Source organism: Thalassophryne amazonica, chromosome 6, assembly GCF_902500255.1.
Source record: "Thalassophryne amazonica chromosome 6, fThaAma1.1, whole genome shotgun sequence".
NCBI classification, from domain to species: domain Eukaryota; kingdom Metazoa; phylum Chordata; class Actinopteri; order Batrachoidiformes; family Batrachoididae; genus Thalassophryne; species Thalassophryne amazonica.
In genome coordinates this window covers 7,282,116-7,299,799 of record NC_047108.1, presented here as the reverse complement: position 1 = coordinate 7,299,799, position 17,684 = coordinate 7,282,116, and the positions used below count along the sequence as shown (strand labels likewise).

The 17,684-nt window shown below is 41.7% G+C and overlaps 1 protein-coding gene across 1 annotated transcript in view; it reads left to right on the top strand.

The window, feature by feature from the left end:
* The window catches only part of gnas (GNAS complex locus), a 157,861-nt gene that overhangs the window by 40,999 nt on the left and 99,178 nt on the right, over nucleotides 1-17,684 (top strand). Inside the window, exons 3-4 of the mRNA XM_034171724.1 lie at nucleotides 14,063-14,117; nucleotides 14,215-14,334. Of these exons, the coding sequence (XP_034027615.1) occupies nucleotides 14,063-14,117; nucleotides 14,215-14,334 (175 nt within the window). The remainder of the gene's footprint in view (nucleotides 1-14,062; nucleotides 14,118-14,214; nucleotides 14,335-17,684) is intronic.

Below are 17,684 nucleotides of genomic sequence, written 5' to 3'. Positions count from 1 at the left end.
TGTCTTTTTGCAAGGAATGTTTTCACAGTTTTTGCTCTATGGCAAGATGCATTATCATCTTGAAAAATGATTTCATCATCCCCAAACATCCTTTCAATTGATGGGATAAGAAAAGTGTCCAAAATATCAACGTAAACTTGTGCATTTATTGATGATGTAATGACAGCCATCTCCCCAGTGCCTTTACCTGACATGCAGCCCCATATCATAAATGACTGTGGAAATTGACATGTTCTCTTCAGGCAGTCATCTTTATAAATCTTATTGGAATGGCACCAAACAAAAGTTCCAGCATCATCACCTTGCCCAATGCAGATTTGAGATTCATCACTAAATGACTTTCATCCAGTCATCCACAGTCCAGGATTGCTTTTCCTTAGCCCATTGTAACCTTGTTTTTTTCTGTTTAGGTGTTAATGATGCCTTTCGTTTAGCTTTTCTGTATGTAAATCCCATTTCCTTTAGGCGGTTTCTTACAGTTCGGTCACAGACGTTGACTCCAGTTTCCTCCCATTCGTTCCTCATTTGTTGTGCATTTTCGATTTTTGAGACATATTGCTTTAAGTTTTCTGTCTTGACGCTTTGATGTCTTCCTTGGTCTACCAGTATGTTTGCCTTTAACAACCTTCCCATGTTGTTTGTATTTGGTCCAGAGTTTAGACACAGCTGACTGTGAACAACCAACATCTTTTGCAACATTGCGTGATGATTTACCCTCTTTTAAGAGTTTGATAATCCTCTCCTTTGTTTCAGTTGACATCTCTCATTTTGGAGCCATGATTCATGTCAGTCCACTTGGTGCAACAGTTCTCCAAGTTGTGATCACTCCTTTTTAGATGCAGACTAATGAGCAGATCTGATTTGATGCAGGTGTTAGTTTTGGGGATGAAAATTTACAGGGTGATTCCATAATTTATTCCTCAGAATTGAGTGAGTCCATATTTTTTTTTCCCTCTGCTTGGTCTAAAAAAGTAACCGTTACTGACTGCCACAATTTTTTTTTCTTGATTTCTTATAGTGTTTCTTAAAGCCAGAAAGTTGCCATTTGAAATTACTTTAGTTTTGTGTCATGTCTGTGATCTGCTGTTTTTTTTCTACAAAATTAAACAACTGAATGAACATCCTCCGAGGCCGGTGATTCCATAATTTTTGCCAGGGGTTGTATGCTCAAACACACAGCAGGATGACCCACCTTCTCCTCCTACTCCTGCAGACAGAAGACGAAGGAACAGATACAGGGATTTGCTGATGGCAGCGGGGAGAATCAAACAAAACTGAGGCAACGTTATCCTAAAAATTGATTTTTGAACGTCCCACGCGTTCTCGAATGGGCATCACTCCCAGGATGCATATGCGTCCCACGGACAATGTGTCCTGGGGATGCTATCCATTTTATTTTTGCATCAAGTATTGACGATTTTGCACCAGGATGGCATCAGCATGAACCCTGATCTTTGTTGAGGCACATTGAAGTCAGTTCATAACTGTCTGCCATCAGTTTAAATATGTTCAAACCATGACAATAAAACATCTTATTGGAGCCTATTTCAAACTTGTTGAAATCACAAAAGGTTTTGATGAACTGCATTTTGTAAAAATGTAGCTTTAATTAATTTTTGCATACCTAAATGCAATATCTGAGGTGAATAAAACCCTAGAACAAAATCACGTACAGTTGAGACGAGGGATGGGTATTGATAAGATTTTATCTGTCTTTGCCATTATTGATTCTGCTTATTCTTTATTGATTTTTTTCTGTGTACTAAAAGTAGGATTAACAGGTTTTCTGTGTCAGCAACATTTTATTGAATCTTAAAATAAATAAATATGAAATTGGTCACTGGATCCTTGAACTTTGGACATAAATTGAAACAAATAAAATCTATAGTTTTTGTCAAAAGCATTTTCTTTCAGGTATTAATGAGACAAATTTAACTCCATAGACCCCGAGCTGCGGTCTGCAAACGGCTGTGCTGCACATCAAGATCAGTGTAATTCATAAAGATCGGATGGCGTCTCTTTTTTTTGGGGGGGGGGGGGGGGGGTTGGTTCGTTGTAGTTTGTTGACTGTGTTACAACATTTGGAAAGAGGTGTCATTTGAGGCTCTTAGCATGGGAACGTGTACACATTCTGGTCACAGTAGGGTAGAAAATAAAGTACCTTGAAATATGTAATGTCATATACCATTTTAAGGGGTACTGTCTGGAGCATTAACCTATAAAGTTTCAGAGCTTAATACCTGCTCAGTGTAGAGACACAGCTGAATCAATATTCAGATCTCCTTGCTGTGGGGAAAAAAAATGCATTTTTGAAGATTCTTGGACCATACTTTGACTAGTCTACTTCCTTAAAACTAGTACTTGTCCAACTGCCTGCCCATATTTCTGGTCCAGTACGAAATGCACAAAAATGTGACATACAAACACATGACATACAGCAACTGTTGGAACTGTTTGCTACTTCTTGAAGCGTTCAAACCCAGATATGTTGTGAGTACCAAACAATGCATTCTAACTCATGGCATAGTTCCAGGCTGGTTCTTTAACAACTGGAATGCTATAGAGTGTGACGTACACAAATTGTGATGTACCATATTTGTCCATCGTTAATGGACCTGGCATCAAATACATTCAAAGACTAAATCTTAACTGTACCTTAACTAGTGACATTCCATAAATCTCCAGAGTAATTTATTGGTGTCATTGGTATATTATTATCATCATATTGGTGGAGGCCGTGCTGTGGAGTCTGGGGGACTTTCAGAACAGTGGGCACTCTGCGTGGGTCCAGAACACTCGGGGTCTCTCTTGGAACTGGATGGGTTAGTCACTATGACCATTGGAACTGACAAGTGCCTGGATGCTTGGTTCCATCAGCTCTTTGTTTGTCTGTTCTCTGTTGTACAACCCCTGGCAAAAATTATGGAATCACCGGCCTCGGAGGATGTTCATTCAGTTGTTTAATTTTGTAGAAAAAAAGCAGATCACAAACATGACACAAAACTAAAGTCATTTCAAATGGCAACTTTCTGGCTTTAAGAAACACTATAAGAAATCAGGAAAAAAAATTGTGGCAATCAGTAACGGTTACTTTTTTAGACCAAGCAGAGGGAAAAAAATATGGAATCACTCAATTCTGAGGAAAAAATTATGGAATCATGAAAAACAAAAGAACGCTCCAACACATCACTAGTATTTTGTTGCACCACCTCTGGCTTTTATAACAGCTTGCAGTCTCAGGCATGGACTTAATGAGTGACAAACAGTACTCTTCATCAATCTGGCTCCAACTTTCTCTGATTGCTGTTGCCAGATCAGCTTTGCAGGTTGGAGCCTTGTCATGGACCATTTTCTTCAACTTCCACCAAAGATTTTCAATTGGATTAAGATCCGGACTATTTGCAGGCCATGACATTGACACTATGTGTCTTTTTGCAAGGAATGTTTTCACAGTTTTTGCTCTATGGCAAGATGCATTATCATCTTGAAAAATGATTTCATCATCCCCAAACATCCTTTCAATTGATGTTTGGATCAGAAAAGTGTCCAAAATATCAACGTAAACTTGTGCATTTGATGATGTAATGACAACCATCTCCCCAGTGCCTTTACCTGACATGCAGCCCCATATCATCAATAACTGTGGAAATTTACATGTTCTCTTCAGGCAGTCATCTTTATAAATCTCATTGGAACGGCACCAAACAAAAGTTCCAGCATCATCACCTTGCCCAATGCAGATTCGAGATTCATCACTGAATATGACTCCATATGTGGATGACTCCAGTCATCCACGGTCCACGATTGCTTTTCCTTAGCCCATTGTAACCTTGTTTTTTTCTGTTTAGGTGTTAATGTTGCCTTTCGTTTAGCTTTTCTGTGTGTAAATCCCATTTCCTTTAGGCGGCTTCTTACAGTTCGGTCACAGACGTTGACTCCAGTTTCCTCCCATTCGTTCCTCATTTGTTTTGTTGTGCATTTTCGTTTTTTGAGACATATTGCTTTAAGTTTTCTGTCTTGACGCTTTGATGTCTTCCTTGGTCTAGCAGTATGTTTGCCTTTAACAACCTTCCCATGCTGTTTGTATTTGGTCCAGAGTTTAGACACAGCTAACTGTGAACAACCAACATCTTTTGCAACATTGCATGATGATTTACCCTCTTTTAAGAGTTTGATAATCCTCTCCTTTGTTTCAATTGACATCTCTCATGTTGGAGCCATGATTCATGTCAGTCCACTTGGTGCAACAGCTCTCCAAGGTGTGATCACTCCTTTTTAGATGCAGACTAACGAGCAGATCTGATTTGATGCAGGTGTTAGTTTTGGGGATGAAAATTTACAGGGTGATTCCATAATTTATTCCTCAGAATTGAGTGAGTCCATATTTTTTTTCCCTCTGCTTGGTCTAAAAAAGTAACCGTTACTGACTGCCACAATTTTTTCTCCTGATTTCTTATAGTGTTTCTTAAAGCCAGAAAGTTGCCATTTGAAATGACTTTAGTTTTGTGTCATGTCTGTGATCTGCTTTTTTTCTTCAAAATTAAACAACTGAATGAACATCCTCCAAGGCCGGTGATTCCATAATTTTTGCCAGGGGTTGTACTTTGAGTTTTGTCATTGGTAGTATGGCTAAGGCAGATTGCTGTCCCTCTGAGTCTGGTCTGCTTGAGGTTCCTTCCTCCAATCAAACTGCCAGAGGGAGTTTTTCCGTACCACTCTTGCCTATGGTGGGGTTGGTAAGGTCTGACCTTACCCTTGTGAAACACCTTGGGATGACTTTCTTTGTGATTTTGTGCTATATGAATGAATTTAATTGAACTCAGCCACATGGGGTGTGCAGCCAGTACATTCTGAGTGCCGGTCCCAATCCCGGATAAATGAGGAGGGTTGCGTCAGGAAGGGCATCCGGCGTAAAACAAGCCAACCTAACTATGCAGACTCAGAATCGAATTCCCATACCGGATCGGTCGCGGCCCGGGTTAACAACGTCCGCCACCGGTGCTGTTGCCCAACAGGGTGCCGGTGGAAATTCGGCTACTGCTGGGCGAAGATGACGAAGAAGAGGAGGAAAACGTTGCCACGAACAGCGGGAGAAGAAGAAAACTAGAAGGGTGGAAATGAGAGTGGGGACTTTGAATGTTGGTAGTATGACTGGTAAAGGGAGAGAGCTGGCTGATATGATGGAGAGGAGAAAGGTAGACATATTGTGTGTGCAAGAGACCAAGTGGAAGGGAAGTAAGAGCAGGAGCATCGGCGGTGGGTACAAGTTGTTGTACCATGGTGAGGACAGGAAGAGAAATGGTGTTGGGGTCATTTTAAAGGAAGAGTATGTTAAAAGTGTGTTGGAGATTAAGCGAGTGTCTGACAGGGTGATGAGTGTGAAGTTGGAAATTGAAGGGGTGATGATGAATATCATCAGTGCATATGCCCCACAGGTAGGTTGTGAGATGAAGAAGAAAGAAGATTTCTGGAGTGTATTAGATGAGGTGGTGGAGAGTGTGCCCAAGCATGAAAGAGTGGTGATAGGAGCAGACTTCGATGGGCATGTTGGTGAAGGGAACAGAGGTGATGAGGAAGTAATGGGTAGATATGGTATCAAGGATAGGAATGGGGAAGGACAGATGGTAGTTGATTTTACAAAAAGGATGGAAATGGCTGTGATGAATACCTACTTTAAGGAAAGGGAGGAGCACAGGGTAACATATAAAAGTGGAGGAAGGTGCACACAGGTGGACTACATTCTTTATAGGAGATGCAAGCTAAAAAAAATCACAGACTGTAAGGTGGTAGCAGGAGAGAGTGTCACTAGACAGCATAGGATGGTTGTTTGTAGGATGACTTTAGAGGTAAAGAAGAAGAGAGTGAGAGCTCAACAAAGGATCAGATGGTGGAAGCTGAAGGAGGAAGACTGTTGCGTGAAATTTAGCGAGCAGGTGAGAGAAGCACTAGTTGGAGGGGAAGCAATTTTGGACAACTGGAAAAGTACTGCAGATGTGGTGAGGGAGACAGCTAGGGCAGTACTGGGTATGACATCTGAACAGTGGAAGGAAGACAAGGAGACTTGGTGGTGGAATGAAGAGGTCCAGGAAAGCATAAGGAGAAAGAGGTTGGCGAAAACGTTTTGGGATAGTCGGAGAGATGAAGAAAGTAGACAGGAGTACAAGGAGATGCGGCGTAAGGTGAGAAGAGAAGTGGCAAAAGCAAAGGAAAAGGCATATTGCGAGCTGTACAAGAAGTTGAATAGTACGGAAGGAGAAAAGGACTTGTACCGATTGACCAGACAAAGGGACAGAGCTGGAAAGGATGTGCAGCAGGTTAGGGTGGTAAAAGATGCACATGGTAATGTGCTGACAAGTGAGTGTGTGCTGAGAAGGTGGAGGGAATATTTTGAAGAGTTGATGAATAAAGAAAATGAGCAAGAGAAAAAGCTGGATGATGTGACGAGAGTAAATCAGGAAGTAAAAGAGATTAGCAAGGAAGAAGTGAGGGCTGCTATGAAGAGGATGAAGAGTGGAAAGGCAGTTGGTCCAGATGACATTCCAATGGAGGCATGGAAATGTCTAGGAGAGATGGCAGTAGAGTTTCTAACCAGATTGTTTAATAAAATCTTGGAAAGTGAGAGGATGCCTGAGGAGTGGAGACGAAGTGTGCTGGTTCCTATTTTCAAGAACAAGGGTGATGTGCAGAGCTGCAGTAACTACAGAGGCATAAAACTGATCAGCCACAGCATGAAGTTATGGGAAAGAGTAGTAGAAGCTAGGCTTAGAAAACAGGTGAAGATCTGTGAGCAGCAATATGGTTTCATGCCGAGAAAGAGCACTACAGATGCAATGTTTGCTCTGAGAATACTGTTGGAAAAGTACAGAGAAGGACAGAAAGAGTTACATTGTGTGTTTGTGGACTTAGAAAAAGCTTATGATAGGGTGCCAAGAGAAGAGTTGTGGCATTGTATGAGGAAGTCTGGAGTGGCAGAGAAGTATGTTAGGGTAGTGCAGGACATGTACAAGAATAGTGTGACAGCGGTGAGATGCGCAGTCAGAATGACACTCATTCAAGGTGGAGGTGGGATTACACCAAGGATCAGCTCTGAGTCCTTTCTTGTTTGCAGTGGTGATGGACAGGTTGACAGATGAGATCAGACAGGAGTCCCCATGGACTGTGATGTTTGCAGATGACATTGTGATCTGTAGTGAGAGTAGAGAGCAAGTTGAGTCTAGTCTGGAGAAGTGGAGATATGCTTTGGAGAGAAGGGGAATGAAAGTCAGTAGAAGCAAGACTGAGTACATGTGTGTGAACGAGAGGGAGCCCAGTGGAATAGTGCAGTTACAAGGAGTAGAAGTGGTGAAAGTAGATGAGTTTAAATATTTGGGGTCAACTGTTCAAAGTAATGGAGAGTGTGGTAGAGAGGTGAAGAAGAGAGTGCAGGCAGGGTGGCGTGGGTGGAGAAAGGTGGCAGGAGTGATTTGTGACCGAAGAATATCAGCAAGAGTGAAGGGGAAAGTTTACAAAACAGTAGTGAGACCAGCTATGTTGTATGGTTTAGAGACAGTGGCACTAACAAAAAGACAGGAGGCAGAGCTGGAGGTGGCAGAGCTGAAGATGTTGAGATTCTCTTTGGGAGTGACAAGAATGGACAAGATTAGGAATGAACATATCACAGGGACAGCTGAGGTGGGACTGTTTGGAGACAGTCAGAGAGGCGAGATTGAGATGGTTTGGACATGTGCAGAGGAGGGACCCAGGGTATATAGGGAGAAGGATGCTGAGGATGGAGCCACCAGGCAGGAGGAGAAGAGGGAGGCCAAAGAGGACGTTCATGGATGTGCTGAGAGAGGACATGCAGGTGGTTGGTGTGACAGAGGAAGATACAGAGGACAGGGTGAGATGGAAACGATTGATCTGCTGTGGCGACCCCTAACGGGAACAGCTGAAAGACAAAGAAGATGAATGAATTTAATTGAATTGGTGTGTACAGATTTGAAATGTGCATTATTTATTTATTCATTTATATTTTCAGAATTTTTGTGTGTGTGTTTCCTCTCAATTAAAATCATTTTGACACATGCATTCCAGTCAAGAGTTGTTCCTGCTGTTGACCTGGATAAGGGGAATACAGGTGAAAGTTGTCGTCTACGTCAGACCCATATAACATTCTAAGATGGAGAACGGGAGGCAGATAACTAAAAAATGATGCTATTAAAGGAGGAACTGATGAGGAATGTGAAGGTACTTCTTCAACATTCTGGTTCTATGTTGCATGCTTAACATATTTCACTGTGATGTTCAACGATTGTCACAAAAGTAAGACGTGGCTGTGACAGTTTCAACAGCAGCTGCTCGGGAAGAGAGGATAAGAGTTTGTCTGAACTGGGAACTTTGGGGTTAAGTGAGAACACAGTTGTGACTTGGTAGTTCAAGAACCTTCTCACACTTGGTAGTCCTTCTGTGTTCAGTTACACGTGCGTATCACTGAACACTACCACAGCGTGTAACATTCCAGTCATATGGTTGTACGGTTATGACTGGAAAGTGGACAGTTTTCTAAGGGCCATCCCTTCGCTTTTCTTCTCCCCTTTTCCGATTATCAGGATCAGGTTGAAAATGTAAAGACAGCCATCTTAGTCTCCCTCCTAACCCAATAAACCCTCTGCGGCTCCTTCCTCATATCTCCCTCCCCTCTCTCCCTGTTGTTCTCTTTCTTCTCTTTTTGTTTCTTAGTGCACGGTGACCTTAACAGGCTTTTCAGCCTTCGTTACCATTTGTCAATGAACAGTGCGCAAAGGTGTTTGTGTATATGTTTCAGTCCATTAGTCACCACGCGATCACTCACACCGGAGTCTCAGTGAGGGCTTTAAAATGATTCTACTGTAAGTCTGTGTTTTTGTTCAACACATTTTCTTTGTTAATAGAACTTTAGCACTTCTGAGTAACAGTAGTAATAGCTTTACATCAACAAGAGGATAAATGTCCATCCGTACCTTTTACGACACTTCTGTGTGGGAAGATCATCATGAGGAATTCCAACAGTTCTCAGGATCGGTGGGATAAATCGGAGAATTCAGGGATCCCAAAAGTGATGTCATTCTTGTGTGCACAATAGTGGCTGTCCACAGAATGACCGTTTTTGTTAACATTTGAATTGTAGCACCAACAATTTTTATAACCAAGAAAGTTAATGTCTTGACATGCGTGATGGCATATACAGCCCATCAAGCTGAGGCGTGGTTAGGCACTATAAATTCTACCTGATCTGTACAAATTCCAACTGTGGAAAAAATGAAGCTGTGACCTGACACTGATTGTGTTTTGAATTGGGACAGTGGCTCGTAGCATGGGAACGTGTACAGATTCTGGCCACCATAGGATAGAAGAGGTAGTACCTTGAAATATGTAATGTAATATACCGTTTTAAAGGGTCCTGTCTGATGTATTAACCTGTGAAGCTCCAGAGTTTAATACCTGCTCGGTGAGAGAGACAGCTGAATTAACATTCAGATCACGTCTCTGTGGGCAAAAAAAAAAAAAAAAGCATTTTTGAAGATTCTTGTACCATACTTTGACTAGTCTGCTTCCTTAAAGCTAACACTCTTCCAATGGTATGCCATATTTCTGGTCCAATACAAGATGCACAAAAATGTGACAAACAAAAACATGACGTACAGCAACTAAGAGAGATGTGTTGAAACTGTTTGCTTCTGCTTGAAGCGTTCAAACCCAGATGTGTTGTGAGTACCAAACAGTGCGCTCTAACTCGTGGCATAGTTCCAAGCTGGTTCTGTAACAATTGGAATGCTATAGAGCTTGACGTACACAAAGTTTTGTGACGTACAAAAATGTGGCGTACTCTGTGACAGGAAATAAGTCAGTGTAAATGTTCCCATGCAGAGCGCTCAGATCTACATACATTTGATTGTAAAAAACGCACAGGAACAGACGTGCATGTGGTGTTACAGCGCAAACAAACGCACGCTCGTGTGTGTGTGTGTCTGTGCAAACGAATGGATGTTCACCTGTGTGTGTGTGTGTGTGTGTGTGTGTGTGTGTGTGTGTGTGTGTGTGTGTGTGTGTGTGTGCGTGCGCCGTTACGGTGCAAACAAATGGACGTTCATGTCTGTCTGTGTGCGTGCGTGCGCTGTTACGGTGCATACAAACGGACGTTCATGTGTGTGTGTGTGTGTGTGTGTGCGTGCGCTGCTACGGGTTAGGGTTATGCATGTTAACCTCTTTGTGCTGTTATGCCACAAAAGAACAGACGTGTGTGTGTGTGTGTGTGTGTGTGTGTGTGTGTGTGTGGGGGGGGGTTATGGTGCAAATGAACGGATGTTTGCCTGTGTGTGTGTGTGTGTGTGTGTGGGGGGGGGGGTTTATGGTGCAAATGAACGGATGTTTGCGTGTGTGTGTGCTGTTACGGTGCAAACAAACGCACATTCGTGTGTGTGTCTGTGTGCGCTGTTACGGCACAAACGAATGGATGTTAACCTCTGTGTGTGCCGTTATGCCGCAAAAGAACGGGCGTGTGGGTGGGTGGGTGGGTGCGCGTGCTGTTATGGTGCAAATAAATGGGTGGGTGTGTGTGTATGCATGCATTGTTATGGTCCAAACGAGCAGACGTTCGTGTGTGTTTGTGTGTGTGCGCACTGTTACAGCACAAACGAATGGATGTTCACGTCTGTGTGTGTGCTGTTGTGCCACAAAAGAACAAACGTTTTTGTGTGTGGGTGCGCGTGCACTGTTACGGCACAAATTAATGGACTAGGTGTCACTCAGAGTAACCACAACCTTAGTTATTCATAACAATTTGGCTTAAACTGATTCGTTATATATTACCCCCCCATAGTAAAATAGGTATAGGGACTAATTACTTATTTTATTTTTTTGTACCAGGCTGTGAACATTTTAATTTCTGCTCTAAAGTTTGACACTGGTGTCGCTGGCCAAACGGTCCACCCTAAAAATTGGTCCACCCTGCCTTCACTGTACGTGTCATCAGCCGCGGTTCACAGATTATCACCTTGTTTCTGCTTCAAACTGCCTCCAGTCATCATCTATCTCAGTGACAGATATCTGAAGCTTTTGTACAACAATCATTTCCACATACATTTAGCAGCATATCATCATAAAAGACACAAGCTGCTAGCTGATGCATTCGCTGCGCTTCGGTCATTTCTAAGTGTCACAGACTTTCGCCTCGTTTCTATTTAAAATGGCCTCATTTCTGCTTAAAACTGACTTTTAAATGATTTAAGAGGTTTTACCTTGTCATCTGATGGCTAATAATCACATTTACAGACGAGCTGCTGTGGTCCCAAATAACACATGCGCAGTGAAGGCAGGCGGACCAATTTTTAGGGGCGGACCGTTTGGTCTGCAACATCGGATTAACATTTTGACAGGATTACAACTCGCTTTTCGAGCCAGCCTTGCAGCTGTTCAAGGAACTGCAAGATTTTCCACTTCAGTGTTTGCTTCATTGAACCAGACAGAGGTTTGGGATTGACCATACCTTGGAAAACATTAGCGGGTCTAGGATGGTGGCTGTGATGAACTGGGATATTCTGCCATTGTAGCGAATTTTTCAAGTTAAGAAATTGCTTCTATAGTTGGGGTCATGAACTTTGATGTACGTTGGTAAACCCTCCTGTTCCTATGAAGCCCATTAAGTTTTTTGATTAAAAGATTAGTGATATATGCTGCTGGCTGCTCGTAGTGAGACCTGTTCGCTTCACCTCCGTGAAGAACTTTTTAACAGATGGTCCGGTCGTTAGCTGGTAAACTTTCAGTCGTTTTTTTTTTTTTTTTCAATCCTATTTAGATATTTATGGAGTATGTTCATGTCCAACTTGGTTTTTGGAATTGTGTTTTTGGCTTTCTGGTTTGTACCAAATGTGATATGCGATCCGGAGCAATTGTCATGGTAACTGGTCTGATCAGCTAATTTTCCATTACCGGTTTGTCACAGTTAGAGGCCGTAACATACCATGATGCATGTTGGTGAAAGTGGAAACGGGTTTGAGAGAGGAGGCTGGTGGGCTCTTGTGTAGAACTCAGCGGTGCATTGAGAGCCAAATTATGATGATGATGATGATGGATGTGCCGGTGTTGCAGACCAAACGGTCTGCCTTTTGAATCTACACATATCATTTTGGACCACAGCAGCACATCTGAGATGGAGTCTCTTCACCCAAAGCAGTCAGTTGGATTAATGGGATTATCAACCATCAGATGATAAAGGTAAAACCTCTTAAATCATTCTAAAGTCAGTTTGAAGCAGAAACAAGGCCGTTTAAAGCACAAACGAGGTATTAATCTGTGAACCACGTCATCGGGGGGGACCAATTTTTTGGGAAACTATTCGGTCTGTGACACCGGAAAAACGTCCAAAGTAGGATGTCTTTTGGGCATTCTGTTAAGATCTGTCTACTATAGTTGTTTTCTAGAAAATTGCTGTCAAAATATGCTTTGTCTCGTAGTTGTTGTGGTGATCCCAGGTGTGATGGTTGTATTATGTCTCATGATCGTATGTTTACTGACATCTAAAAAATATTGTTTCCTGAGTGAAGAAGTCAAAATATTTTTTATCTTATTTTCAGCCTCAACACCATGAGTGATGTTGATCACTGCTAAAAGTGAAATTTTGGACTTAACTGGAAGATGAAATCTTTACTTTGACTCCTACTGACAAACAAGTATGAAGGTTATTTGACAAACTTCATTACGTCCACCAAGGACGTAATAAAATAATCAGTGTTGATTTATTTATTTATTTATTTATCTATCTATCTGTTAGCAGGATTATGTCAAAACTACTGCACGGATTTTGACAAAATTTGCACCACAGATAGATATTAGGCCATGGAAGACTCCACTGAATTTTTGGAGATGATCCAGATTCAGATTGGTGGACGTCAGATCTCCAATTGCTCTTGTTAGACTTTAAAATGTTCTTAACATGGTCAGGAATATTTGAGGTCTAACATAGCTACAGTGCACACACCAACTCTTTATGCAGAAAGGTACTTATTGTATGATGACATTAATGTGGTGAAGCCATTCTGTTTGAATAGACAAGGAGAATGCTGACAGAATATTGCCCTTCCTTTAACCCACATTTTGTTTTTGCCATATACTGGAGTACGTTCACCCTTTCTGTAGTGTTCATGCATGCTTTGCCAACAAGCTGCACCTCCAGACAAGTCATGTAGCCTTGTTGAATTCAGTGTATTTTTACAGAGCCATATCATAATACAAGTTGCCCCGTGGCACCTCACCGTACCCACCCCCTGAGCAAGCACATAGGCAGTAGTGGTAAGGAAATACTCCATCATGCATTTTTTTGATTACAGGAAGAAACCTCTAGCAGACTAGAATCTGTGGGGTAATCATCTGCTTTGGCCATCCTAACACAAATAAAACAACTAAATAAAATAAAAGCTCACCAAGAAACTGTCAAACGTGCAGAGAGCGAAGTGTTGCAGCTAAGCAACCATATGTAGAGTTCCAGTTATTAGATCAAACGTCTCAGAAAATGCAAAAAATTAGGAAGTTGGTGATCAAACGCTATTCAGTCATAGAAGGAACATTTTTAAAATTTATGATTTACTGTGCTCGCATTTTTTTGATTTGATTTTGGTCCATTGGAGCAGTAGTATTTGAAGAAAACACATAAATGGCAAAATGGGTCTTTCTCACTTTGTCAGTGACCGAGCTGTCGTAAACACGATGTGTTGTCCCGGGTGGCTCAAGGTGAAAGCCAGACTTAACCATCTGTCTGTTGCCTTTATTAGAGACATTTCTGTTACAGAGAGTCCAAACGTCTTGTACTAATTGCTATCTTTTAGGCCAGACAGACATAATTCCTCTACCATGTTTGAAAAAGGTCTGTTTACTCGCCTCAAATCAAAAACAGACTGCAGTACACCAAGTCATGGTAACACGGAACTCCTCTGTACACCGTTTTAATTCACAAAAAGAATAGATCTCCTTCACTGGATTTATTTATTTGTATTTCATTGCTGCAGTCTGAACGTGCCATTGAGCCTGTGTGTGTTTGTGTGTCTTTCAGGGAGAAGAAGCAGAAAATTCAGGATATCAAGAATAATATTAAAGAGGCTATTGAGGTAAGCAACTGTACAGTGCAAGATACCCCGTTTTCTTGACCATTTTTACCTTTTTAGTCATCCACACATTGATGTACTCGGTTTGTTTGTGTTGCAGACCATAGTAACGGCTATGAGCAAACTGACACCGCCGGTGCAGCTGGCGTGCCCAGAGAACCAGTACCATATTGAATATGTCCTCAGTCTCGTCGGCCAGAAGAACTTTGATTTTCCGTCTGTAAGTAGGACAGTAGTAGTAGTTTTCACTTTACCTGACCTTTTTCAGAGTTTATGTTTTTGGCCTTGAATGTTCGTTTGTGTTTTCACCACAATTGCTCAAAAAAAAAAAAAAAATCTACGACCTGACTTTCATTAAACTTGGCAGAGGGATGTGTGGAAACAGGTGAAAGAACACACTGCATTTTGCTGCTGTTTAGGATCCAGTGACAGAATTTTTTTCATCAGTTTCTTTTGAAATAATGTGCACACTATTTTAAGTTAGCCCTTTTTTTTTTTTTTTTTTTCCCCTAGAGGCACTGACCTCAGGTGTGCGCTGGGCAGGTTTGAGCCCGAGTGTGTTGTAACTTGGATGAGAATCAGCACCTCTGAATCTGAAACCATGGTCTTCTGTCAGAAGAGGGTGGATTGACCCCTCTGGGCCATGGGAAAGTTATTGCCCCAATATTGCTGTGGTGCCTGATGGTGCTAATGTTTTGACGGACGCCGTACCAGGCCGTTGTGGTGAAGAAGGTGCTGAGCCAGAAGGCAAGGCTCTCTATTTACTCGTCGATTTACACTCCTATACTCACCTATATGGTCATGAACTTTGGTTAATGACCAACAGAATAAGGTGGCAGACACAAGTGGGCTGGGCTTACACTCCTTGACATGGTGACAAACTCAACTATCTGGGAGGGACTCAGAGTGGAGCTGCTGCTCTTTCACATCGAAAGGAGCCAGCTAAGGTGGTTCGGGCATCTGGTGAGGATGGCCTCTAGTCATTTCCCTAGGGAGGTCTTCTAGGCACGTCCAACTGAGAGGAGGCCCCCAAGGAAGACCCAAGAGACACGGGAGGGATTATTTTCCCAGCTGTTTTGGGAATGGCTCTGGGTCCGCTGGGAAGAGTTGCAGGACTTGGCCGAGGATAGGGAAGTGTGGGAGGAGCTGCTTAATCTTTTGCCACCATGACCTGGGTAAGTGGCAGAAAATGGATGAATGAATGAATTATTTTTCCCTTTTTTGATCAAAGGTTGAAAAATGGTTTGGGCTTGAACAGATTTAAAAAAGAAAAAAAAAACTTTAGTCCTGAGATTTCAGAATATACACTACCAATCAAAAGTTTGGACACACTTTTTCATTCGATTGAATTATAAGATAAGACTTTATTGATCTCACAGTGGAGAAATTCATGTTACGTCAGCTCTTAACAAACACACAAGATGAGTGCAAGTAGAAGAAAATGTGCATCAGACAGCGTGTGCAAAGATAAGCAATAATAATAATACTTGTAACAATACAGTAAAATAAGAAAATGAGGTAGAAATAAAATATATATACATATGTAAGTATATATGCGTATATAAACATGATTGGAATTACAAAATAGGAGCATCTTATTTACAATATGTGAAATGTTTAGATGTGATAAGGTGACACTAGTGCTGGAATTTGTAAACAAGTTGTTATTGTACATGATTTGTAGACAGATTAATATTGCACGTGATTTGTGGACATATTGCATGTGGTTATTTCACAGAGTTGTTGTACAGTCTGACAGCAGCAGGGATGAACCTGCGGTATCGACGATTTATAGTGTAACTTATGTGGCAACAACTTCTTAAACTGTCTGCTCTCAGCATTTATTCACAGTTGCATACATGGATACGGCAAAATAATTATTGTAGTTTTCTTCAACATAATGGAGTTCAAAGTAAGTGGCCTAACAGAGCTGTACAAACAATAGCCCCCACATTTCCCGCAAACAATGTCGGACTCTGTAGTTTTCTCTGGGCCCCTCCCCAATCGGACCGGGAGTGACATGTTTAGCCGCATGTTCTCCCTGAATTGCTGGCTGTTTGAATGGTGTCCAAAAAATGAGGTGGGCTTCATAGATAATTGGCAAAGCTTCTGGGGAAAACCTGGTCTTGTTAGGAGAGACGGCATCCATCCCACTTTGGATGGAGCAGCTCTCATTTCTAGAAATCTGGCCAATTTTCTTAAATCCTCCAAACCATGACTATCCAGGGTTGGGACCAGGAAGCAGAGTTGTAGTCTTACACACCTCTCTGCAGCTTCTCTCCCCCTGCCATCCCCTCATTACCCCATCCCCGTAGAGACGGTGCCTGCTCCCAGACTACCAATAACCAGCAAAAATCTATTTAAGCATAAAAATTCAAAAAGAAAAAATAATATAGCACCTTCAACTGCACCACAGACTAAAACAGTTAAATGTGGTCTATTAAACATTAGGTCTCTCTCTTCTAAGTCCCTGTTGGTAAATGATATAATAATTGATCAACATATTGATTTATTCTGCCTTACAGAAACCTGGTTACAGCAGGATGAATATGTTAGTTTAAATGAGTCAACACCCCCGAGTCACACTAACTGCCAGAATGCTCGTAGCACGGGCAGAGGCGGAGGATTAGCAGCAATCTTCCGCTCCAGCTTATTAATTAATCAAAAACCCAGACAGAGCTTTAATTCATTTGAAAGCTTGACTCTTAGTCTTGTCCATCCAAATTGGAAGTCCCAAAAACCAGTTTTATTTGTTGTTATCTATTGTCCACCTGGTCGTTACTGTGAGTTTCTCTGTGAATTTTCGGACCTTTTGTCTGACTTAGTGCTTAGCTCAGATAAGATAATTATAGTGGGCGATTTTAACATCCACACAGATGCTGAGAATGACAGCCTCAACACTGCATTTAATCTATTGTTAGACTCAATTGGCTTTGCTCAAAATGTAAATGAGTCCACCCACCACTTTAATCATACCTTAGATCTTGTTCTGACTTATGGTATGGAAATTGAAGACTTAACAGTATTCCCTGAAAACCCCCTTCTGTCTGATCATTTCTTAATAACATTTACATTTACTCTGATGGACTACCCAGCAGTGGGGAATAAGTTTCATCACAGTAGAAGTCTTTCAGAAAGCGCTGTAACTAGGTTTAAGGATATGATTCCTTCTTTATGTTCTCCAATGCCATATACCAGCACAGGGCAGAGTAGCTACCTAAACTCTGAGTGAGATTATCTTGTCAATAGTTTTATATCCTCATTGAGGACAACTTTGGATGCTGTAGTTCCTCTGAAAAAGAGAGCCTTAAATCAGAAGTGCCTGACTCCGTGGTATAACTCACAAACTCGCAGCTTAGAGCAGATAACCCGTAAGTTGGAGAGGAAATGGCGTCTCACTAATTTAGAAGATCTTCACTTAGCCTGGAAAAAGAGTCTGTTGCTCTATATAAAAAGCCCTCCGTAAAGCTAGGACATCTTACTACTAATCACTAATTGAAGAAAATAAGAACCCCAGGTTTCTTAGTCAGCACTGTAGCCAGGCTGACAGAGTCAGAGCTCTATTGAGCC